The sequence below is a fragment of the Mustela putorius genome, unplaced genomic scaffold (assembly GCF_011764305.1).
Source record: "Mustela putorius furo isolate JIRA1106 unplaced genomic scaffold, ASM1176430v1.1 tig00000695_pilon_pilon_pilon, whole genome shotgun sequence".
NCBI classification, from domain to species: domain Eukaryota; kingdom Metazoa; phylum Chordata; class Mammalia; order Carnivora; family Mustelidae; genus Mustela; species Mustela putorius.
The window spans coordinates 7106062-7130874 of NW_025421447.1; the positions used below are offsets into that span (position 1 = coordinate 7106062).

The 24813-nt window shown below is 53.4% G+C and overlaps 1 protein-coding gene across 11 annotated transcripts in view; it reads left to right on the plus strand.

Moving 5' to 3' along the window:
• The first annotated feature begins 394 nt into the window (after positions 1–394).
• The window catches only part of DNAH2 (dynein axonemal heavy chain 2), a 78115-nt gene continuing 53696 nt past the window's right edge, over positions 395–24813 (plus strand). For 6 of the 11 annotated variants that reach the window (XR_006607649.1, XR_006607650.1, XM_045083305.1 and 3 more), the window contains exons 1-14: positions 396–497; positions 1992–2174; positions 5415–5476; positions 7051–7221; positions 15364–15592; positions 16176–16286; positions 16458–16696; positions 17859–18050; positions 18522–18679; positions 19086–19173; positions 19682–19887; positions 20292–20421; positions 20605–20787; positions 21551–21765. Coding sequence is in view for 9 of the 11 variants with exons in the window: in XM_045083305.1 (XP_044939240.1) it covers positions 2006–2174; positions 5415–5476; positions 7051–7221; positions 15364–15592; positions 16176–16286; positions 16458–16696; positions 17859–18050; positions 18522–18679; positions 19086–19173; positions 19682–19887; positions 20292–20421; positions 20605–20787; positions 21551–21765 (2153 nt within the window). In the remaining 2 variants the exon portion in view is untranslated. Of the gene's footprint in view, positions 498–1991; positions 2175–5414; positions 5477–7050; positions 7222–15363; positions 15593–16175; positions 16287–16457; positions 16697–17858; positions 18051–18521; positions 18680–19085; positions 19174–19681; positions 19888–20291; positions 20422–20604; positions 20788–21550; positions 21766–24813 lie in introns of all 11 variants that reach the window. The other 5 variants (XM_045083301.1, XM_045083303.1, XM_045083304.1 and 2 more) reach the window with 3 other exon arrangements.

A 24813-nucleotide genomic window follows, 5' to 3' on the forward strand; every position in this document is an offset into this window, starting at 1 on the left:
CCCCGGACCCAGCTGCAGCCGCGGCTGCCTTGAAATCCTGGAGCGCCTTCCAGCCCCGCGGCGGGACCCCGGGCGCCACCTGCCGGCCGCGCGCGGGAGCGAGCCCGCGGACCCGGGCGCCGGGACGCCCCCGACCCTTCCGGGGTCCCGCTGCAGCGCAACTCGTGCTCTCAGCCCCAGCCCCGCCGGCCCGTGCTCGGACCAGACCCGGCCCGCCCCGGCCTGCCGGACACGGTGGCCCGCCCCGCCTCGCCGGCCCTTGCGGGAGCGGGTCCCCGCGGGCGCACGCGGGCGGGATCGGGCGGCCGGGCGGCGGAGCGGGGCTGCCCTGCGCCTGCGCTGTGGAGGCTGGGCTCGCGCCCCGGCCGCTGGCCCCTCCCCTCGCGGGGTTGCCTTGGCGACGCGTGCGGGCGCGGGCGGGAGCGGGGCTCGCGGGGCGCCTTCCCAGCTGGAGGGGCGGTCGGCCGGCCTAGGGTGGAGAGGGTCGGCGTCGTGAGGTGTGTGTCGGGGGCAGAGAGGGAAGACATGGGAAACTTGGAGGAGAAGGGGTCGTGGTGGGGGAGAGGGGCAGCCGGGTTGGGGCAGAGGGCGGCAGGGGCAGGTGTGGGGGGAGGGGAGAGGAAGGCGCGCTGGGGTGGGGACGCCGCGGGACTGTGGGGGGCAGTTGTGACCGTTGTAGGCAAGGTGGCCGCGGGGGAGCTCGCTGGAGTACAGGGTCGGCACCCCCGGGCGCTGGCGCGGGTCCCCAGGCCGGCAGAGCAACCCCTCCAGGCTGGCCCTGGGGAAGAGCCCTGTTGCGGGGGGGGGGGGTGTGTGCCCCCTCGCCTGGCCAGCGAACGCCCCTGGGGCTGCAGCCCGAGGCCGGGAAGTACGGGCGGACGTTTCTCTGGAGACCTGCAGCGCTGCCCAGTAGGACTTTTTTCCTTCGAGCAAAGTCCACATCTTTCACGTCGGAAACTCCTAATCTGCGATCCCTGCCAGGGGCAGCCCGTGGGGCGGGAGGACAGCCACAGGTGGCTGTGGGCCTGGAGCTGGCTGCAGGAGGAATGCCCGGCGGCCGGCCCCACGTGGCCCCAGTGGTTCCCACAGACCGGGATGCTCCTGCTTTCCCGAGCAGGCCTTCCTCCTTCCCGCAGGGCCTTCTCCCACAGACACAAGGCGGAATTGCACCTTGGGTGACTTTCCTCCCTGCTTCCCCCAGGCTGTCCTCAAGAACGGGAGGATCTTGGTCTTCCTTGTGGGTTGGCCCAGAGTGACTCGGTCAGCTATGCCCAGAGACTTCTTCAGTACAAGCAAAACAGGGTTCCTTCCCCCCACCCCAGCAACGAAAAATTAAAGCGACATGTCACAAATCTGGTTTTTCTCGGCTTAAGGAGGTTGCACATTTTAGTGTGGGTAGGAGGAAAATTTTCCATCTCCCCACCCCACCCTTGCAGGAGGTTATTAGTAAGCTGGGAGGAAAGGAGCTACATGGGAAAATCGTCCTGGTGTGTTTCGTGGACTTGATGCACAGACACAGGGCGGGGAACCCAGGGGCAGTCTTCCTTTCCCTGGGCCTTGTCTCCCTCACCTGAGGCCCTGAACGGTAAGGTGGCTGAGGGAGTGTACAACATCGCAGCTATAGGTTTTTTCCCTCCTGATCTTTTGTTCTCACACTTCTGGGCAGAGAGACGGGTTCCTCAACCCTTCTTAGCGGGGTGTCAGTTAGAGGCTACTGTCTTCAGCTTCCATTCATTCCCAAAGCCTTTAAGGGACTCACTGCTTTTGGACCCAATGCTCTGAAGAAAGTGGGATTCTCCAGGGAAAGGAGTGAGGGCTGCAAGGTCCCTTGTGGTTCATGGCGCAGGGTGTGGGTATTCCCAGATGAGATTATGATACGAAGTCGGGGTGGGGGTGTGTGTGTGTGTGTCTCAGTTTGTGTATTCAGAGCATGGGGGACCGGGGTGGGGGTGGCTCAGTTGGTCGATCCCCAGCTGCCCGCATGCCTGCAGGTCCTGTCCACACCATGTCCAGCAAAGTGGAGAAGAAGCAGAAAGTGAGCGCCCGGGCAAGCGGTGGCCGTGGAGGCACCCGCAGGAGAACTACCCAGGAGGTGCTGGCCTCGCAGGCCGAGGAGAGCCTCCTGCCCTCCACAGAGCCCCAGCCGGAGCCTGAGGCCCTCAAGGAGGAGCCCGGTGGGTACCTGCTGGAGTTGAGTTCGGAGGCACAGTGTTTGCGTTTAAAGAGGGTCCGAGGGCTGTTGCTTCTGGGTTAGAAGCTGGGGGTCGGTGGACTCTCAGGCCTGCTGCTAGGTTCCTCCTTCTGTGTCCCCCCTCCCCCGCAAATGCACCAAGAGCTCACCAACCAGTCCTTTAACTTGGCCTCTGCCTTGGGGCTCCTCCTACCACACCGAAGAGGGTTTGATCTCTTCCTTCTTCCCATTTTCACCCTGGGTGGCAAAACAAATAATGTTTTTCTCCCATTAAGCCCATCACCATGGAGACAGCCTGCTTTGCCACCCTTTGAATCCTAAGCCTGACGGCTGCTTTCTCCCATCTGTTTCAAGCTCTGTAGCCCTGCCTTGCATTTTGGCAGGGGTGTCGGTCGGCTCAGGAGGTCGGGTTCAGGGCCACTAGAAAAGCAGACTGATGTCTCCATGGGGGTGGGGGAGTAAAGAGTTTAAAGAGGCTGCCTCCTGCGGCTTAGATCTGAGGGACTCTGGCCCTGTGGGTTGGAAGGTTTGGTGTCCCTGGGCTATCCCTTAGAGTACCGGCCTATGCGGATACGACTATGAATTAAGCACAGGCCTCCACTTTTCCATGGGGCTTCTTTGCACGGCTGGCAGCTTGTCAATGGAATCTCCTTCTGATATTAGCAGCGGGGAGATTAGACATGGGTGTGGGAGAAGGGTCCGGGATCTGCGGGGTCCCTAGGATCCAGACACTAGAAACAGGCAATTCTCTCAGAACCATTGCAAGGGGGACTGGCTCCTGGATGCCTGGAGCAGAAGGGGGGAAGCAGGAGACGCAGGAGGTTCGGTTTGGAGAACCCTCCAGTGGCGGAAGGGAAGAAGCGTCTAGATGAAAGCACTAACCAGCAAATACAAAGATTCTGGGGCTCCTCGAGCTCTAAGCCTTTCTGTTGTTTGATGTATAACCCCAGCAGACGTTCAGAGAGGCCTGGGGCCTCTCTGCCAGCCCCAAAACACACAGCAATCCCTGTCACCTTTGGGGTTCAGAGGGATTGAGTCCTGTCCCACTGGAGACAGGGGGCCTGCCATGTCCGAGTGTTTGTGGTTCCCCCCTTCCCTGCCCCCCAACAAATTCGTATGTTGAAATCCTTCTGCCCAATGTGATGGGATTAGTGGGCAAGGCCTTTGAAAGGTACTTACCTCATGGGAAGTGCTTGCTTACACCATGTCATGGACAGGATAAGTGCTTTAGGAAACTGGTTCTGAGATCCCTGGCCCTGTTCTTCCATGTGAGAACACTACGAGAAGCCCGTGCCCCAGAAGGCGGCTCCCAGGGACCAGGCTGGCATCCCCATCTAGGATTTCCAGCCTTTAGAAGCGTGAGAAATAAGTTTCTGGTGTTTATAAGCTACCCGGTCTATGGCATTTTGTGATAGATGTTATCTGCTCTCATAGATAGTGTGGAAGGAGGGCCGAAGATGCTTCTTGGTAAAAGTGGGCCAACCGTCTGTATTCACAACCTTTCCTTCCTTAAGGAAGGGTTTTTCCATTCCCATTAAGAAATGAAGAAGGAGGGGCACCCGGGTGGCTCAGTGGGTTAAGCCTCTGCCTTCAGTTCAGGTCATGATCTCGGTCCTGGGATCGAGCCTCGCATCGGGGCTCTCTGCTCAGCAGGGAGCCTGCCTCCCCCCGCCCCCTCTGCCTGCCTCTCTGCCAACTTGCGATGTCTCTCTCTGTCAAATAAATTCTTCTTTTTTTTTTTTTTATTTTTAAGATTTTATTCATTTGACAGAGATCACAAGCAGGCAGAGAGGCAGGCTGGGGGGGTGGTGGGGTGGGAAGCAGGCTCCCCGCTGAGCAGAGAGCCCTGATGCGGGGCTCCATCCCAGGATCCTGGAATCATGACCTGAGCTGAAGGCAGAGGCTTCAACCCACTGAGCCACCTAGGTGCCCCTGAAAAGCTTTTTAAGTAAAGATTCTATTTATTAGAGAGAGAGGGAGACTCCAGGGGAGCTTGAACACAAGCAGGGGGAGGGGCAGAGGATGAGGGAGACACAGACTCCCCGCTGAGTATGGATGCAGGGCTCCATCCCAGGACCCTGAGATCATGACCTGAGCCAAAGGCAGCTGCTTTACCAATGGAGCCCCCCAGGTGCACCTCCTTCTTAGTGTTTCTTTCTGTCCCCCAAGGTTCTCTGGTTCCATCTCATTTCTTCTTTTTAGCCCACGGCAGATGGGAAACCCACCGGTTCTACCCATCTCCCATGTCATCTATAGATCTGGAGGTAGAAAAAGGCCCTTCTGGGGATTATGGGTGAACAGAGTGGGTGCCGCGGGAATGAGTGCCCCCCCAACTCTGCTCCTCCTCCCTCATCAGCTTTTCAAGAAAATGGAGATAGAATTCACTTACTGTAAAATTCACCCCTTTCAAGAGCACTTCCCTGATTTTGGGGGCACACAAATCTTGTCAACCAGCACCACCAAGCATACATTTCATCAGCCCCCCACCAAGAAGGCCACATCAAGCGCCTTGAAAAATTGGCACCAGATAACCCGATATGTTTTTGTTTTTGTTCTGGAGACTGGAGTGTGCCGGAGGGAGGGAGGAAGGGAGGGAGGGGGAGGGGGAGAGGGAGAGGGGAGGACCTCAAGCAGGCTCCACACTCAGTGCAGAGCCTGACAGGGGCCTAGATCTCACCACCCCAAGATCATGACCTGAGCCGAAATGGAGAGTTGGATGCTCACCCGACTGAGCTACCCCGGCGCCCCCGGGTGACCCTGTGTCCACGATGACACCAGAGCCCAGGCTTTTTTAGCAGCCCCTCCCCCACAGAGCCTGCTAACCACCGGTCCACTTCCTGTCTCTGTGGCTTTGCTGATTCTAGACATTTCACACAAACAGAGTCACCCCGCCCGCGGTCTCTCAGGACTGGCTTCTTTCACCTCACGTCACGTTTTCAAGGCTCGTCCGTGATGAGGCTCAGTGGCAGGCCTCCGTTTCTTTTCATAGTCGAGTCCCAGTCTACCGCCCTCTGTAAACCCATCGTCTGTCGATGGGCGCTTGGGTTGTTCCCACCTTCTGGCTGCTGGGAAGGATGCTTCTGGGAGCTCAGAGCAGCTCTTGGAGTCCTGCTTCCAGTGCTCTCGGGGACACACCCAGCAGTGGAGTAGGAGGAGGTCATGGGGTGACTCTGGGTTTCAGTTTTGAAGGAATGCCTCATCTTGGAATTTTTATTCTTCCCAGAGCCACCATTGGAGGAACCAGAGGTAGAGAAGGAAGAATTCCAGGAGCCTGAGGTGGATGTGGTAAGTCAGGCTTTTCCGCTGACATATTCCTTTCTGATAACTGGTGAAGCAGAGGCTCAGTTGTTAAAATGGTGAATGAGGAATTTTTTTTTTTTTTTAAGATTTTACTTATTTATTTGACACAGAGATCACAAGTAGGTAGAGAGGCAGGCAGAGAGAGAGGGGGAAGCAGGCTTCTTGCCGAGCAGAGAGCCTGATGCGGGGCTTGATCCCAGGACTGCAGGATCATCACCTGAGCCGAAGGCAGAGGCTTTAACCCACTGAGCCACCCAGGCATCCCAGTACGAGGAATTCTGTTCGGTCTGTCACCTGCTTCTGCTTACTCTCTCCTGCTCACCATAAATCTGTTCCAGTGAGTAAAGGACAAAGTTGTCTCTGCCCCCCCACCCCCCACCCCCCTTCAGGAGGAGAAGGGCTTTAAGTGAGGGACGGTTCTCGAAGCTTTTGCTTCTTTGTCTCCCCACCTGGAGTCACACTGGGGCTAGTTCAATGTGTGCCGCTCAGCTGTCTTCCCGATGAATTACACATTCTGGCCTCACGCGAGCTGCAAGTGTTTTCCAGGTCTGCATGTTAGCAGCGTAGCCATAAATGCCCTATCTTTGCTATTTTTAATTGTATTTCTTTGATTTCAAGTGAAATTGGATGTTTTTTCATACTTTCACTTTCTGAGTTCGATGACATGACATGACTCACACCTCATAGGCTTGTCTACGTGTTTATGTGGGGCTTTCTTAGAGCACCGAGTTTTCTTGACTTGGAAATGTTAAGTGAAAAAGACTTCCTTCTCATCTTCCAGGAGAACTGGGAGAAGGACAAGGTGACTCCCCCAGTTCATCTGCGCGTCTTCTAGTTTCCTAAAATATTTAAAGCTTATTTATTTTCTTTAGTAATCTCTATATCCAAGTGGGGCTTGAACTCATGACCCTGAGATCAAGAGCCCTATGTTCCTCTGAATGAGCCAGCCAGGTGCCCCAAGTTTCCTGAATTTATTAGTGGAGCTCTACAGATGAAATTTTTCCAAGTTATCAGTTGTAATTTATTTTTCATCGAATTGATGTGTTCTTTGATATTTCCCAGTCTTGTCTTTTCCCCTCCCTTCTTCTTCTCTCCTATGTCAGTTGGCTTTCCCGGGATATCTCCTCTTACTTCCGTACCCCAGAGAGGTTGCGGCCTTATCCTTTTTTGTGGCATGCTATCTTTGCTCCTGGTTGCTTGCTTTAGGCTAATATCCTACAGGTTCCCTTGACTTAGTTTTACTTTGAGGTTGAGGATTGCTTGACGATGCGTTTTTACAACCACAGGCATAAAGGAGATCTCTCAGGAAGATACTGTCCCCCACTTTCCCTCTAGTGATCTCGTCTAGTTTTACTTGCAGAAGCAAGGGAATTAGATTGTCTTGTTTCTTTAGAAGCTTGAAGCCTATCACTCAGTTCATTGTCAGCCTTCTGTTCACTGTTCCGGACCTCTCTGACTTCCCGTCTCTGTCTCCCATGTCCTCATGGGCACTTGTGAGTGGGAGAAATGACTCATCCTAACAGCTGTACCTGCCTCGGCTCTCTGCTCTCCTTCTGTAGAAGCCCCTTTTCCGGTCCCGAGCTGTGCTGACGGGACTAGCGGATGCCGTCTGGACAGCGGAGCACGACGCCGTTCTGGAACACTTTGCCCAGGACCCTTCAGAGGTCATCCTCACCATCTACATCGACCCCTATATGGGGCTGAAGCTAGATCTGGGCATGCCTGTGCAGGTGGGTACCCCGCTCCCCCGACTCCGAGGCGGCCTGCCAGGGAGCTGAGGGTCGTGCCTATCTCAGTCATCTTGGAGTCTTAGCTCCTGGACCGGAGGTCTGTTGAGCCTCATGGTGTGTCAGGAACCCGGCTTGGCAGTGGGATACAGAGGAGAAATGAGGTGGGTTTTGGTTTTGGTGATCTCATGGTCTAGTGGGGAAGACGGACATGTATAGAATATTGACTGTGTTATGATGCCATGGGCAGGGCTTTATAGGAGCTTGATGGGGGCAACTGAGAGAGCCAGCAGACGGCTTGCGGGGGCTCGGCAACGGAGGTGACATTTCAGCTGGAGAGGAGAGGTAAATAGGGTTTCAGCAAGTCTGGGTAAGAGCTGTAACGGTAAAGAACACTTTATGTGCAAAGAAGAGCTTTGGGATATGATCCTAAAATGGTTGGGGGGGGGCAGTTTGTGGACAGCCTCGTATGTTAGGCTAGTGGTCCGGCCTCGCTCCGGGGAGCTAGCAAAGGGCTGCACAGACTGGGTAGATAACCGTTGACAATGTGGAAGATCCGTTAGCAAGGGATAAACCGCCAGGAGGAAGACGGTTAACGGACAGGTGTACAGTCGAACATTTGCGGTAGGCTCTGGGCAGCAGGGGTACAGGTCGTTATTGTTAAATTCTCATAACTCTCCTACATGTTTGGTGTTTTTGAAATAAAATGTTGGAAAAGAGAGAGGCTTTTGCATTGTTTTTATTGGCAGCACACATACAAAAATCAAAACTATAAAGAACGTGAGTGCAGCCCAGGGCAGTGACACGACCTGTGGAATGTTCCGGATTAAACAAGAGCAAAAACAGACTGTGGCTTTTTCCTCTCCATGGGCAATCATCAGCTATAAGACGACATGGGAAAAAAGAGGAACAAAAAAAGATCCCATTCATAAAAGGAACAAAAATTTGCAAAAATGTGTAGGATTTATATGAAAGAAAGCAACTGTGTTGCAGGCCTTGTCAGAAAATCTGACTACACAGTGAGCCATATCCTGTTTCTAAGTGGGAATCTTGATTATAAAGATCATTCCATCCAAACAAATGCACCATTTTAACGCAACTCCAATCAAAGTGCCACAGTCCCCAGATCTCTTGTGTAAAGATTTTAAGATACATCCAGAAAAATGCAGGAAAAGGACAAAAGAACACGATGAAGAAGGAAAGTACTGAAGGAGAGCTGTGAATATGGAAATCTCGTATTTAACTGTAGTGATTAAAACAGAGCTGGGGAGCCCGGCAGGCTCAGTTGGTGGAACATGTGAGTCCATCTCAAGGTCATGAGTTCAAGCCCTGTGTTGGGCATGGAGCCTCCATAAAATAAAATAAAATTAATATAAGATAAAACGAAAATAAAACAGAGTTGTCCTGGGCCAGGAATATATATCATATGTACAACATTAAAGACACAAAGTATAGATGCATATATGTAAGCATTTTCTATAAAAATTCCATTTAAAAATCTGTGGGGAAGAATGGATTATTCAATGAATAGGACTGGGAGATTTGGAAAACAAAGTTTTCCATTAAAAATCTATTTAGCGGGGCACCTGGGTGGCTCAGTGGGTTAAGCCTCTGCCTTCGGCTCAGGTCATGATCCCAGGGTCCTGGGATCGAGCCCCACATCAGGCTCTCTGCTCAGCAGGGAGCCTGCTTCCCTCTCTCTCTCTGTGCCTGCCTCTCTGCCTACTTGTGATGTCTGTCAAATAAATTAAAAAAAATCTTAAAAAAAAACCGATTTAGCTGGGGTGAGGGGGAAACAAGGAGATGTTGGTCAGAGGGCGTGGAATTTCTGACATCAAAACCAAAGGCAACCAGGCAAAACCAAGCAAGTGGGACCACATCAAATTAAAAAGCTTCTGCCTAGCAAGGCTTCTTCCATCCACAAAATGGAAAGGAACATAAGGCATAGGAGAAAATATGTACAAATCCTAGCTCTGGTAAGAGGTTAATATCCAAAATACATATTTAAAAAAAACCTCCTACAACTCAGTGGCAAAAAGAGCAAACAATCTGATCAAAAAATGAGCAGAAGGATTGAAGGGACATTTTTTTTTTTTTTTAAGAAGACACAGACATGGCCAACGGGTTTTGGAGAAAGCGTTTCAGATCACTCATCAGGGAAATGCAAATAAAAATCACAGCAAGATGCCATCTCCCACCTGTTAGAATGGCTGACATCAAAAAGACAAGAGATAACCCATGTCCGAGAAGATGCGGAGAAGGGGGAACCCTGGAGTGCTGTCGGAGGTATTGTAAGCTGCTGCTGCCACTATGGAAAATGGTGTGGCTATTCCTCAAAAATTTAAAAATAGAACCACCCTATGATCCAGCAATCCATCTCTGGGTACACGACCAAAGGAAATGAAATGACTGCTTCGAGAAGTTCGTCGTGGCGCTATTTACAACAGCCAAGGCATGGAGACAGCCTGAGTGTCTGTTGATGGATGGAAGGATAAACAAAATTCTGTCCACATGCAGTGGAATAGTATTCGGCAACAAGAAGGGAAATCTTGCCATTTGTAAAAACCTGATGGAACTTGAGCCCATTATACTAGGTGACATAAGTCAGAAAGACAAATGCTGTAGGATCTCACTTATATGTGGAATCTAGGGAAAAAATAATACTGTGTTATACATGATGTTTACTGAGAGGGTGAATCTTAAGTGTTCTCACTGCACACGCACACACACGCACACACAGGAAAAGACAATGGGACCTCGTGAAATGCTGGATATATGAATTAGCTTGATTGTGGTGATCCTTTCACAATGTTTATGTATATCAAAACAAAGTTGTACCCCTTAAATATATACAGCTTCTTATTTGTCAATTCTGCCTTAATGAAGCTGAAGAAAATTTATTTGGTGTGCTGAAATATACTTAAGATCGCGGACTTCTGGGATACTTTTGGGTATCCAAAAGATCACCGTACTATTGGGATAAGACGGTCCATTGAAAGTTCCTTAAAAAATTATTACTCTTGATAAAATGGGCAAGAAGTAAAACCAGAAGAAGAAGAAGAGAAGGAGGAGGAGGAAGAGGAAGCGGAGGAAGAGGAAAGAGAAAGAGAAGGACACACCCAAGAGTAGAGAAGAAGCGTGATCTAATCTAATCAGCGTAAAAAGGGGGTGACCAATGAAAGGTCTGTGCACTGAGTTAGGGACACCGTCCTCTCCACGGAAATGGTGGACCCCCAGCAAGATGGGAACTTTAGCTGGACATTGAACAACATCTGGAAAGGGAGAAAGAGCCCAGGTATTTTTTTTTTTTTTAAGATTTTATTTATTTATTTGACAGAGAGAGATCACAAGTAGATGGAGAGGCAGGCAGAGAGAGAGAGAGAGAGAGAGGGAAGCAGGCTCTCTGCTCAGCAGGGAGCCTGATGCGGGACTCGATCCCAGGACCCTGAGATCATGACCGGAGCCGAAGGCAGCGGCTTAACCCACTGAGCCACCCAAGAGCCCAAGCATTTTTAACAAAGATTTTACACTGTCTGAGATGCGCCTTAACCCCCTGTCCATCCCGTCATGTATTTCTCTTAGACTAGAGAGAAGTGAACAGGACGTAAAAGACCCAGTCCTTTCCCTTTTACTCGAGGTGGGGAGAAGGAACTGGGCTCTCAGAGCGGGACATCAAGGAGTCATCCAGCAGACGGCAGAGCAGAGCAGGACGGATTTGCGGAGCTGCTCAAGCATGAGGGCAGAAATTACATGGCAACAGGAAGCGTCTTAAATCGAGGGCGAAAACCTGGAACAAAGCAGGCAGAGAACAGGGGAGCAGAAGGAAATCCACCAGCACCAGGTTCCAGTACGACTTACTAAGGGCGTGAATTCAATTTTTCAAACACAGAGAGACGAAATGCTGCCACACGAGAGAGAGATAAAAGGGAGATTGCAGATCTTAGCAAATAAAGCCGCATGCTCGCAAACTCGTGGGATAGAAACAGCAAGGCACTGACCGGCTGTTGCTTCGAGTGTGAGTTGCCACAGAAGGGAGGCTCGAGATAATTACAGGGCGTGGGGAAGAGAAAGCCAATGACAACATAATTAGGGAAAAGTTAAGGAGATGGGGTGATCTAATACAGAGCGCCCAGGAAGGAAACAATGTAAGTCTCAAGGTAAGATACAAACGGTGTCCCAGACCCGCAGCAGGAGCTGGATCCGGGGCTTGAAAGCAGGTATTTCCTTCCGCGAAATTTGTTTTGCGACGTGTCATGCCAACACACATCTCAGGCAAGCGCTAAACTCCAAGGAAATTAATTCTTTAGGAACATCACCAACGCGGCCTTCCTGCCAAGAATATTCAACTTGCATCGAATAATGAGGGAACAATCAGAGGAATCCAAATCGAGGCACATTTTGGAAAACAACCAGCCTGGACCGTTGGAAAGATCAATGCCACAGAGGAAGGACAAAGGCTCGGGGACTGCAGAATTCGAGGGGACTGAGGACAGATGACCACGTGCGATCCTGGGTGGGGTCCGGGGTGGCAGAGAACAGCTGTAGCCGACGTTATCTGGACCGCTGGGAGAGCTGAGTATGTCTGGTGTATCGTGTAAGGCATTATAGGAATTTTAATTTTCTGAGTGTGGTAATGACAGTGTGGGGTATATGGGAGAAGATCCTCATTTCGGGGGGCCGTGTGCTGGCATATTTAAGGGTGCAGTGTGGCGTGACATCTCACTCTCTAATAGCTCGCTGGGGAGAGGGAGAGAGTAAGAGTCGCCCTGGAGCACACGTGGGGCAAAACGTGAACAGTTGGTGCATCCAGATGACGGGATTGTTGTTCACTACACTTTTCTTGCAATTTTTCTGTGCGTTGGAATTATTTTCAAAATAAAAATTGGGGAAAGAATTATTTAGCCCTCTAGTCAAAAATGCAAATGGTCTACCGAGAGGAGGCTGGTGGCAGACTTCTCCGACCATCCGGAGAACAGCCTCTCAGAGTTCTCCAGGAGGGGCAGTGGGCCCCCGATGTTTTCATTCCCAGCCAGGATGGTCAAATACAAGGGCAACAAGTGTGTCGTCCTTTTCAACCTTGAAAGAACCCTGCCGCATAAAACAGAAATGAAGTAATCAGTGGAAATCTAGTCCCTTCAGCCACCAACCAAATGGGGGTGGGGGGAGGGGGGGCTGCCTGGCTCCGTTGGAAGATTGCGCAACTCTTTATCCCAGGGTTGTGAGTTCGAGCCCCATGTTGGGTAGAGAGACGATTTAAAAATAGAATCTTAAAAAAAAAAAATGAACCAAATAAAGAACACGGGAATAGAGAATCTCCGAGCATTCAATTCATTTAAGTAAACACCAGTACTAAATGACCACGGGCATTGCTGTTATGCTGTGGCATGCAAATGCCGCCGCTGGAGGGGGTAAATATAACAGAATAACACACGCAGCGCAGGCCCAGGCAGCCCCGGGGTGAGGTGCTGGTGTCCTCGTTTCTCAAAGCAGCCAGTCACTAGGACCTCACATTGAGGGGCAGTGGAAAATGAACCTCAAAAATTCTTAAAGGTTTTTATTTATTTATTTAGAGTGTGCGAGTAGGGGGAGGGGCAGAGGGGAAGAAGCAGATTCTGGGCGGAGTGCAGACCCCACTCCCACTATGGGGCTCCATCTCATGACCTTGAGCTTGTGACCTGAGCTGTAACCAAGGGTTGGATGCTCAACCAACTGAGCCATGCAGGTGCCTTGAACCTCAATAGTTTTAGTAGTCTCATATGACTTTAGAAAGAGGTTCTTTTTTTTTTTTTTTAAAGATTTTATTTATTTATTTGACAAACAGAGATCACAAGTAGACAGAGAGGCAGGCAGAGAGAGAGAGGAGGAAGCAGGCTCCCTGCTGAGAAGAGAGCCCGATGTGGGACTCGATCCCAAGACCCTGAGATCATGATCTGAGCTGAAGGCAGCAGCTTAACCCACTGAGGCACCCAGGCGCCCTAGAAAGAGGTTTTTCTCTCTCGCTGGTGAAGAAACACTTATTGAAGCTCGGTGATGCCTGTGTTTTATTCACACTGGAGTCTTTATTCTATTAAATCCAAGTAGGGACGCCTGGGTGGTTCAGTTGGTGGAGTATCTGCCTTTGACTCAGGATCCTGGGATCCCCACTCAACAGGGAGTCTACAGCTCCCTCTGCTTTTGCCTGCTGCTCCCCCTACTCGTGGACGCTCTCTTGCTGTCAAATAAAGAAATACAATCTTAAAAAGAAAAGAAAAAAATAAACCCAAGTAAAATTAAATTTAATATATTTTTAAAAAAGGTTTTATTTATTTGAGAGAGAGAGAGAGAGAGTGAGAGAAAGAGCATAAGAGGTGAGAAGGTCAGAGGGAGAATCAGACTCCCCATGGAGCTGGGAGCCTGATGTGGGACTCGATCCTGGGACTCTGGGATCATGACCGGAGCTGAAGGCAGCTGCTTAACCAACTAAGCCGCCCAGGCACCCTAAATCTAATACTTTTATTTATTTATTTTTTTAAAAAAGATTCTATTTATTTATCTGACACACACACAGAGATCATAAGCAGGCAGAGAGGCAGGTAGAGATAGAGAGGAAGAAGCAGGCTCCCTGTTGAGCACAGAGCCCGATGCAGGGCTTGATCCCGGGACCCTGAGATCATGACCTGAGCTGAAGGCAAAGGCTTAACCCACTGAGCCACCCAGGTGTCCCTAAATCTAATACTTTTAATAAAAAATACCACGATCCTATTCTGCAATGACCTTTAATTTGTTCTGTACGTGTCGGTCTGTCGAAAGATGTCTAGAATAACATTTTATGTAAAGCGAACAGCATGGTGTCCGGGTGGTGGAATTTTAGATGACAGTTTAGCTGTAATCCTCTTCTGTATTTCAGTTATTTATAATACATGTACGTCATTTTTTAAATGACAAGGTTTCACTTTTGTTTAGTTTATTTTTATTTTTAAAGATTTTGTTTATTTGACAGAGAGACACAACAAGAGAGGGAACACAAGCAGCGGGAGTGGGAGAGGGAGAAGCAGGCTTCTGGCTGAAGCAGAGAGCCTGATGTGGGGCTCGATCCCAGCACTTTGGGATCATGACCTGAGTTGAAGGCAGACACCTAAAAACTGAGCCACCCAGGCGCCCCTAAACACTAAGACTTTAAAGGTTTTATTTTTGAGTACTCTCTACACCCAGCGTGGGGCTCGAACTCATGACCCCGAGACCAAGACTTGCCTGCTCTTCTCACTGAGCTTGCCAGGCACCCCAAGAGTCTGTTTCTTGGTTTCTCTCTCACATTTTTTTCCGTTTCCTCATTTGTTTTGTTTCTTAAATACCATCCATGAGTAAAATCATATGGCATTACATATGTATATCATTTTAACAGAAATAATGGTGTTAAGCTTAAAAAAAAAAAAAAACCTCGAATGCCAAAATTTAATTCTGGGTAGTGGGAAGATGGGTGATTATTAAATTTCTTCTTTGTACTTTATTTTCATTATTAAAAATCACACAAATTACAAAGAATTGGTACAAAAGCAGGCACACACGAGAAGTGAATCCGATCTTCAGGAGGAATCTTTTCTAGGCATGTAAAAGTCAGGAACTTTAAGGGGATAACAGGAAGGTCACACCGTTTCTGAATGTGAACACTGGCACCAGCCACACAGAGTCACCAGAAACCAGACTGTGGGGTGAATGAGACATTGGGTGGCAGGGGTGTGCCACCGAAATGGGAGACCCTGGACAGCTGCCTCTGACCTCCTTTCTTTCTCGTTCCTGCCCTTCCTATGGCTAAAAGGGCTTCCTCCATTCTATCCTTTTCCTTCCATCCAACCCGCCCAACATTCACTGAGCATCTAACACATCCCAGTCAACCACGCGAGGTCCTGGAGTTAAGCAGGGCAGAGCACACAGTCCCTACCTTCAAGGCGCGCTCTCTGCATTTCCTCCCCGCTGGTCTGGGTATGGACTCCGCTGTGTCCCCGAAAGAAACAGAAAGCCCCTCACGCTCCATTTAGCGAAGGATCAGGATAGGCTAAGGGGATGGGACGAAGTACTCAGCCAGGCATTCCTGACGGGCACCCCAGATTCCGCTGGGTGCCATGTGGGGGCTGGAGACCGATCTCCCGTCTACTGTCTTCCGCGCAGACCCAGAACCAGATTGTCTACTTCATTCGCTGCGCACCGGTTCCCATCACCCCAGAGAACTTTGAGGCAACTGTGCAGTTTGGGACCGTGCGGGGCTCCTACATCCCAGCCCTGCTGCGGCTGCTCAGTGGGGTCTTTGCCCCCCAGATCTTTACAAACACGACCTGGCCTGAGAGCATCCGGAATCATTTTGCTTCTCATCTGCACAGATTCTTGGCCTGCCTGACAGGTGAGCAGAAAACTTCAAGGGCCTCGTTTCTCTCCGGTGTCACGCCGACAGGAGGGTAAAGGAGGTGGGTGGGAGCTTCGTCCCGGGGACCCGTGCACTGTGGCGCAGAGAAGGCGCCGTATGTGCTTGTTGAATGAGTCGCTCAGGGAGCAGAACTTGCCTTCCAGCACAGATGCAGTTTTCTGCTGTAGAAAGTGGGCTAGACCTGCCCAAAAGTAGAGTTGGACATTTCCAAGAGTACATGTGGGGTAAGGGGAGATGCAGGTGGGGGGGGTTTCTTGGGGAGAGGGCGTGTGTCACACCAGAGAATGTGGAGGACATGGTACAGCTCTTTGACCTTATTTTGCAATCATCTCTTATTTTACCTCAGTGAGGGTTCCCTCTTGCCTTCTGTCATTTTCCCTCTTGATAGCCAACCCCCGCCCCCCACCCCTGCCTCGAAAAATGCTGAGTCATGGTTTCTTTTGGCGGGTCTCCTGAAATCCACCTTCCTAGCGGGCTCCAGTTGGTGAGCTGTGATCGCGGCTGGGGTGGCATGAACTTACCCCCTCTGTGAACTTCCGCGGTCCTGTCCTGTCCTTAGATACTCGGTACAAACTGGAGGGGCACACCGTGCTCTATATTCCTGCGGAGGCCATGAACGTGGCGCCCGAGGTGGTGGTGAAGGACAAGGAGCTGGTACAGCGGCTGGAGAGTGAGTGGCCGGCAGTGCCAGGGTGTCGCGGGTGCTCGGGGAGAGGAGAGGGCCTGATGCAGAGAAAGGGGCTGGGTTAGGAGGGCTGGTCGTCATTTGGCGGCAGAGGGAAGGACACGACTGGGGAGCAGCACAGAGAAGTGCAAGGGGCTTTGCGTTCTCCCCCCGCAGCCTCCATGATCCACTGGACCCGGCAGATAAAGGAGGTGCTCAATGCCCAGGAGTCTGTGGAGACAGGAGAAAATTTAGGTCCGTTGGAGGAGATTGAGTTCTGGCGCAACCGGTGCATGGACCTGTCCGGCATCAGTAAGCAGCTGGTGAAGGATGGCGTGAAGCACATTGAGTCCATCCTGCGTCTTGCCAAGTCCTCCTACCTGGCGCCCTTTATGAAGCTGGCCCAGCAGATCCAGGTGCGTGAGCAGGCCCAAGGACAGAGGCTTAGCACCGTGGGGATAGTGGTGGAGACGGCTGTTAGTTGGGTGCAAGCAGAGGGAGCCAGTGGAGTCCTCCACGGTAGAGGCGGGCCCCAGTGTTTGGACCTGCACTTGGGGAGGGTACAAACGTGGTGGGATGCGGGGTCTCAGGGAGCTCACGGGGTAGGTAGGGAGACTCCAGCCCGCACGGAGCATCCTCCGTGAGCCCATGCCGTACAGTCTGGCTCAGAAAACCAGGCTTGCACAAAGCAGGACCCCCAGATGGCACGGGGTCAAAGGGGAACCCATAGTGGTCAGCCAAGAGAACTGTAAGATAAATACACAAAACACAGATTCGAGGGGTGCCTGGGGGGCTCAGTCGGTTGGGTGTCTGTCTTCGACTCGCCACATGGTCCTGGGGTCCTGGGATCGAACCCCGTATCGGGCTCGCTGCTTGGCGGACAGCCTGCTTCTCCCTCTCCCTCTGCTGCTCCCCTGCTTCTGCTTTCTCTCTCTCTCTGTCAAATAAATAGATGGAATCTTAAAACAAAAAAGAATGGACTGGCACATCATCATATAAAATATCAACAAAAAAATAAATTCAGTCAAGTACGACAAGCTGATTATGTTAGTGCTGGGGACAGCAGCAGGCAGGGTGCTCTGCAGAATGCGGGTGGGGAGGGATGGAGTGCTTCCCTCCCCAGCGGGATGTGGCGCTCGGCCGGGGTGGGGGGGTAAGGGAGCTGAGCCACAGCAGGTAGAGAAGTCTGGAAGCCTGGTGGAGAACAGGGTGGTGAAGGGGGCTGGGTGAAACGGGGTGAGTGGGGGTGCTGGTAAGTACAGACCTCGGGTGGGGTTCTGACACCGGCTGGGGAACCGGAGGAGTGGACACAAAGCTCAAGCTAATGGGGTCTAACAGGGGGACAGGCTCACTGTGAGGAGTCACAGGGACATCATGGTGGCAACTAGCTCTCGAGTGAGGGCGGACAGCTGGGCGCCCAGGTCTGGCGGCCCCGCAGAGTTGAGACGCTTGCTCCTAGGTTTCGAGAGAGGCCGCTCAGGGCGGGTACCCACCTCTCCCCATGGGTTAGGGGTGCTTGCTTTGAACCCGTTCTTGCCCACGTCCAAGTCTGCTCTCCCTGTCCTTCCTCACTGCCAGGATGGTTCCCGGCAAGCGCAGTCGAACTTGACATTTTTGTCGATCCTGAAGGAGCCCTACCAGGAGTTGGCCTACATGCGGCCCAGGGACATCTGCAGTAAACTCCCCAAGCTCATCAATCTCATCCGCATCATCTGGGTCAACTCTCCGCACTACAACACACGGGAGAGGCTGACCTCCCTCTTCCGGAAGGTGTGTGTGTGCAGGGCGGGGGGTGCAGGGGGCACGAGCGGATTAGCTGAAGACCCCGGAGTTCACGCAGTGAGTTCCCGCCCGCAGTAGGAAGTGTGCGGTGAAAGGGGTGAGGAGGGCTCAGGGGTCAGACAGAGACCGTGGGCTTCTGCCTGCTTCTCCCACCCTAGCATGCTCCAGGTTGGGGCCTGGGCTGGACAGCTTGCTTCGGGATGGGGTAGCCAAGGCGAGAAGACGGCCTTTGAGAAGGGGGGAAGCACGGCGAGGGAGGCGGGGGGGATGGACCCCAGGCTGAGTGCTCACTGGGAAGTGAGCTGGGCTGAGTTGGGGGGTGCACGTAGAGCCCCAGCCCCCCCCCCCCACGCCTGCTGGATATCAGGCGCGCAATCAAGCCTGGGGGGCTGAGACCCGAGGCCTGAGGCCGGTGGGGAGACTCGGACTGCGAGCAGGGGCTGTCCGTCCCTCCTGCAGATGAGCAATGAGATCATTCGCTTGTGCTGCCACGCCATCTCTCTGGACCGAATCTTCGAGGGCTACGTCACTTCCAGCAGGGAGGACTTGCAGGGCTGTATCACCTGCTGTCAGGCCTGGAAAGATCACTACCTGCAGGCCGTGCAGATGCATACCCAGTGAGACATGGTCCCCGCCCGCCCCGGCCTCGTCTCTAACCCCCACGGTTCCTCCCCAGGCTGGAGTGGCCCCTCTCCCTTGCACTTTTCAAAAGCCTACAGATTCCGCTTCCCTAGACCTGGTCCCCAGTTCCTCTCTGGGTATAGCTGTCCTAGCTCCCGGCCCTCCGTTCTGCTGCTTCTCGTAACCGTCCTCCCCGAAATTCCATCACGTGCAAACCTTCTTCCTGAACGGAGATGCTAGTCTGCTCATCTTGCCTTTTTTCCCCAGTTCCGCAGGAGGGCTGCATCTCGGCGTCCCTTTTTCTAAGCCCCCCTCCCTAGACTCCTGGTTCTAGTTTTGCATAGGGAGGCTGGTCCCTGGCGTCCCTCCGCCTGCATTTGGTCTGTTTTTCTGCGAACCCAGGTTCTCTAGCCGGGGCTGGGTGCTGGATCAGACCAGCATATTCGCCCAGGTGGACGCCTTTGTGCAACGCTGCAAGGACCTCACTGAGGTGGGCAGACCTGGGGGAGGCAGAGCAGAGTCCCAGGGGGCTCTGGACCCTGCTGGGGAGGGGGGTTGGGCGGAAGGGGCGCGGTCCCCGCAGGCTCTTTCCCGGGACTGTGTAGACTGTTGCCTGTCTCAGGGCCCTGGTATCTTGCCATTCATTTGTTGGCCAAAGCTCCTCCCGCAGCTCCTTGCTCCTGGTGGTCCTCCCTGGTGTTGTATTTATTTATTTTTAAAAAGATTTTATTTATTTATTTGACAGACAGAGATCACAAGTAGGCAGGGCAGCAGGCAGAGAGAAAGGGAAGCAGGCTCCCTGCTGAGCAGAGAGCCCAATGCGGGACTCGATCCCAGGACCCTGAGATCATGACCTGAGCCGAAGGCACAGGCTTACCCAATGAGCCACCCAGGTGCCCCATCCCTGGTGTTTTCGACACTCCAAGCCGGCCGGAGTGCCCAGGCCCGACAAGGTCAGAAGAGGGAGCAGCGTCCCCCTCACGCGGGCCTCGTTTCAGGTGTGCGACTGCCAGTACCACTTCGCCCGCTGGGAGGACGGCCAGCAGGCTCCGCTCCCCTGTTTCTTCGGGGCCCAGGGGCCCCAGATCACGCGGAACTTGCTGGAGATTGAGGACATCTTTCACAAGTATCTCAATATGCTGCGGGCTGTCCGCGGGGGCATCCTGGACGTGAAGAACACGTCCTGGCATGAGGACTACAACAGGTGGGGGGGCCCGGGCTGCTGGGCGGGGTGCAGGGAGGGAGGCGGGGGGCAAGGGCCGAGCAGCGCGTGCGGGTGGCAAAGCCGGACAGGAAGGAGCCGCTGCTCAGACGCAGGGTCCGGGCTGGAGTCCCCCTGGGCCGCGTGCTGCTAGGTGGCTCCGGCAGCCCGTCCCTCCGTCAGGCCCGTCGCCTCGTCTAACAAAGCCAGCGATGGAACCCGTGGCACTGTGTCATTCTGGGGCGCAGACGATGAACGCACCTAACGCTCCGTGTGCCTGGCATGGGGTGGGGGGGGTTGCCCTCGGGGGGCGCTGGGGATTCTTATTTGGGGACAGAGGGCACTGGTTGTCCTCTGAGCCTGCAGCGGTGCTGCCCGTCGGTCCCCACACTCCTCTGCCGGTGTAGGTTTCGTAATGGAGTCAAGGACCTGGAGGTGATGACTCAGAACCTGATCACCTCTGCCTTTGAGTTAGTCCGGGATGTGGAGCATGGAGTGCTGCTGCTGGACACCTTCCACAGGCTGGCCACGCGGGAGGTGCCACCGCCCTCCTGGCCCCGCCCCCTCCCACACCCCCTGTGCGCCCTTCAGTCCCAGCCCCCTGCGTGCCCTTCCCCACGTCTTCTGCTCCCCACGTGTCCCTGTCCTGATGGCTAGGGACCGGCCTGGGGAGGAGGTGGGACCCTCAGGCCCCGTGGTCAGGCTCCTCCCCTTCCTCAGGCCATCAAGCGCACTTACGACAAGAAGGCGGTGGATCTCTACATGCTGTTCAACAGCGAGCTGGCCCTGGTGAACAGGGAGCTGAGCAAGAAGTGGCTGTACCTGGAGCCCTACAGGGCCCAGTACTCGGGGCAGGCATACTGGATGCGGATCCTACGGCATCGCATCGACAGGGTCATGAACGTGAGCGCTCAGGGAGCCCGTGGAGGTTGTGCACTGTGCCACAGGCCCGCAGGGGTGGGGCGTGGGGGGAGCCCCCCGGAGTTTCCCCAAGAGTCTTCCTGAGGGGCCGGGGGAGGGGAGCACCAGTGCCGGGGAGAGGGGGCCACTGCTTCCGAGGCTCATGATGGCAGGTGTGGTTGGCAGACACGGGTCCTTGCAAGCATTGGCCATCGAGGTGGGGAGGAGGAGTAGGGTCGGCCTCCAGGAAACTGGGCCACCAAGAGGAGTACGTACAAGCCCATGATCCAGAGAGCTGGACAGGCCCCGCGAGGGCCTTGTCCTGCTACAAGAACCGCACAAGGAAACAGGAGAAAATGCCCCTGAAAGGCCTTTTGGGGAATGTAGTTCGCAGGCTACCGAGGGGCCTGGTGTTGTGTAATTGGTTTTGGGTGAGAATAAGGGGTCTTCCCAGTGTCTGAGCTTGGACCGTGGTGACCAAGGGCTCATACTGGATTTCAGCCTCGTCCCTCTCCAACCCTCACATCCTGTAACATCCTTTCTTTGCCAACTTTTGCTGAGCTGAACCTCTGCTTCCTTTCATGCTGTGACTCTGTCTCGTGCCCCAGTGTCCTCTCACACTGCTGTGTGGCCCCGCGACCCCCCCCGAGTGGTCAGAGCGGGCCTCCCTGGCGAGCCGCAGGCCTGGTGGGTGCGTGGTGTGGGAGACCGGACAGCGAGGGACGGTGGCTCGTGGGCTCCGGCCACCTACTGTCCCTCCCCTCAGTGTCTTTCCAGTGCCCACTTCCTGCCTCACATTGGAAGTGGAGAGGAGAGTGCGCACACTTACCAGCAGATGGTTCAGGCCATCGACGAACTGGTCCGGAAAACCTTCCAAGACTGGACGCTAACGCTGGACAAGGACTGCATCCGGCGGCTGGACACGCCGCTGTTACGAGTCAGCCAGGAGAAGCCGGGCATGCTGGATGTCAACTTTGACAAGTATGAGACCCAGTGGGACTCCTTGCCCCGCTGAGCATGTCCCCCGCTCATCCCAGAGCACAACTGCTGTCTCTTGGTTCCACGTGCCTGCCATTCTGGTTTCCAACTCTCGTGGGCCGCAGCAGAACACCACTGCCACTGACCTCTGATTCCTCCGCCCTTGGTTCTCCAAAGTAACCCATCTCAGGGACCCACCAGCCCCGTGATGTAGGTGTGCGGCCACTAGATGGCCTCGGCGGCCCAGCTAAGTCACCCTGGCCACAGGCAAGGACCCCGCAGGGTTGGCGGGTTATGCTGCCCCACAGCTTTCCAGGTAGGACATTTTCAGGTTCCAGTCCCTTACTGCGTGACTGATTCCCGTATTTGCACCGGGAGGGCCTTCCCTACGCTGGGACCCGAGGTAGGCGCTGGGACTGTGTGGATGGCAGAGCCCTGGCCCTCGGCCGTGCTTCCGCGAGCTGTGAGAAGCAGAAGAGAAAACGAAGGAAGGCGCTCTGTAAGACATCTGTCTACAGAGATTGCACGCCGTCTGGTGACAGTTTTTCCTAATTGGAAGGAAATCACTTTCCACTTGATTGCTTTTGGCTCTCCGTCGTCATCAGCCGGGCCCTGGAAGACGAGCTGCCTCCCGGGCTCCCGGGCTTGTCGTGTTGGCTTTGACTCTTAGGCCTTCTTGATCTGCTGGGCCCGGGAAGGAGGGGCTTTGCTAGAAAAGGCCTGGGGGGAAATGGAGGCCAGGGGACAGGGGGCGCCAGGGCGGGAGGACACGTCATGGTTGGGGGACCGGGATGCGGGAGCAGTGCCGCGTGTCAGGGGAGGCGGAGGCCTTTGTGAGAAAGACAGAGACGTTGGAGGCGGAGATCCATCCTTGGCCGGGCCGCGTGTTAGAGAGCAGCCCTGACAAGGCCCGTGTGTTCTGGAGGGATGACCAAGGTGCAGCCTATCCCAATGGCTCCATAAGTCAACACTCTGAGTTTGAGGGGACAGAAGACGAGGCCGGTATTACCCTCGCTGGGACATTGTGCAAGACACACTGTCCCACGGAGCAGGGTGCTCCCCAAGGTGCTGTGCTTGGAGTGACCCCAGGACAGACAGACGGATGGACGCACTTGTAGTGACACTGACATGAATGTGCACAGCCCAGAAGCTGCCTTGTTCCTCTGGAATCAGAGGGTTGTATCCCAGCGACAGAATGGTTAGCACTATTGGTTGGCATTTACATCTTAAGTTGAGAGGAGACAGGGGTCCAGCAAGAGGCGAAGCATGTCAGCCTCAGTGTCAGCCGCCGGCGGGCTGAGAGGTGGCCTGGGGCGGCCGTGCCTCCTCCCAGTCCTTGGGGCTGTCTGAACCCTGGGGTCCTCAGGCCTCACCGTGTGACCTCGGGCTGCTGTGGAATTCCTCTAAGCCCAGTTTCCTTATCCTTATCCTTTTTTATCAAAAGATCCTTCTCTGAGCTTGTCACGAGGCACCATAGCATGTGTGGAAGTCCTCACGCAGCCCCAACAGTCCACAAACCTGATTTCCCTCCCAAGGAATTGCCTCGAAAAGCTGTGGGAACACAAGAACGTTTCCAGCAGATTTAGCAAGGTGATAGGGTCGCTCTGTAAATGCTCTGCATCATCTTTTTTTTTTAAATTTTAAAAAGATTTTATTTATTTATTTGACAGATAGAGATCACAAGTAGGCAGGGCAGCAGGCAGAGAGAGAGAGGGAAGCAGGCTCCCCGCTGAGCAGAGAGGACCCTGGGATCATGACCTGAGCCGAAGGCAGAGGCTTTAACTCACTGAGCCACCCAGGCACCCCTGTATCATCATTAAAAAAAATAATAATGGTAATTTTTACAACAGTTTAACCTTTAACAAAGGGTGATCTAAGGCCCATGTTACAGAACTCTGAAGTTACACCAGGGTAGAGAGGGGACAGTCGGGCTCCCCGGCTGTGACTCAGTTTCTCTCCAAGGAGTCTGTGTCACTAGTTTCTTGGGGAACCTAGTCCAGCGACAGGCGTGGATAGCTACAGAAATAGCATGCCACGTACACTGTGCATCCAAAGTGTTTTCACAATGATTAATTTCCCATCATACAAGTATGGGCGGTTTTAGAAAACTTGCAAAACACAGGAAAGAGAAGAAAGTCTCCCCAACGAGGGACGCCTGGGTGGCTCAGTTGGTTAAGCAGCTTCATACATTTTTTTGTCTTTGATTTAAAAAAAAAAAAACAAAAAAAGCCTTTGCTGGGTATTTTAAAATTTAAATTAAAAATAGTGCCTGCTCACTGTAAAAAAAAAAAAAAAGGACGTGGACGTATACACAGGAAACAGTGAAACTCCAGCACCCGTCCCGCTCCCTGGAGGTCCTGTGGCTTGCAGAGAACCCAGACTACCTGCCATGCACAGGATGGGAGCACGCTGTAACCCGGACTGTCGCAACTGGCTTTTTTCACAGTCCCCAGGACGTGCGTGTGGAGGAGGGGCGGGCCCCCTTCTGTGCAGGCAGAAGGAAGGCCGTGGTGGCTTCCGTGGTGTCTGCTGTGCTGTGGTTTGTGCTGTGGCTCAGTCCACTCCAAACCAATGGACTTATAAGGGTTGCACATGTCTGCACGGCTCCTAAGTATTCTGTCCCGGAGGATGTCCAGCGCGGGCTGCTTTGACCTTGTGCCCCCTCCCTGCATTGTGGCGCGTTTGCCCGACGTTGGGGCAGGATGCCCGTGGAGCTTTAAGAGGCGTAGGAGACTTTTCCCATCAAGGAGCACGTGAAATAACTTGACACACCGGTTGCATAATCTTTACAGCACAGCCTAACAAGGCAGCTCTGGGCCAAATATTTATGGCCCGGGTTTAAGCGAAACCCAAATAATGGCCAGATGCTTGTTGCAAGGGAGTGTTTCTGTCCCTCCGGGGTTGTTTACTAGAAGGATCTGCTGTAAGCTTCTTTACATTTTTGTGGTTTCAAGATAAGGCTGCCTCTGCCCAGTAAATTCTGTATGGGGAAGGGAAAAACAAAACAAAACAAAACAAAAAACCCAACCTATGATCCCAGGGCAGGACTCT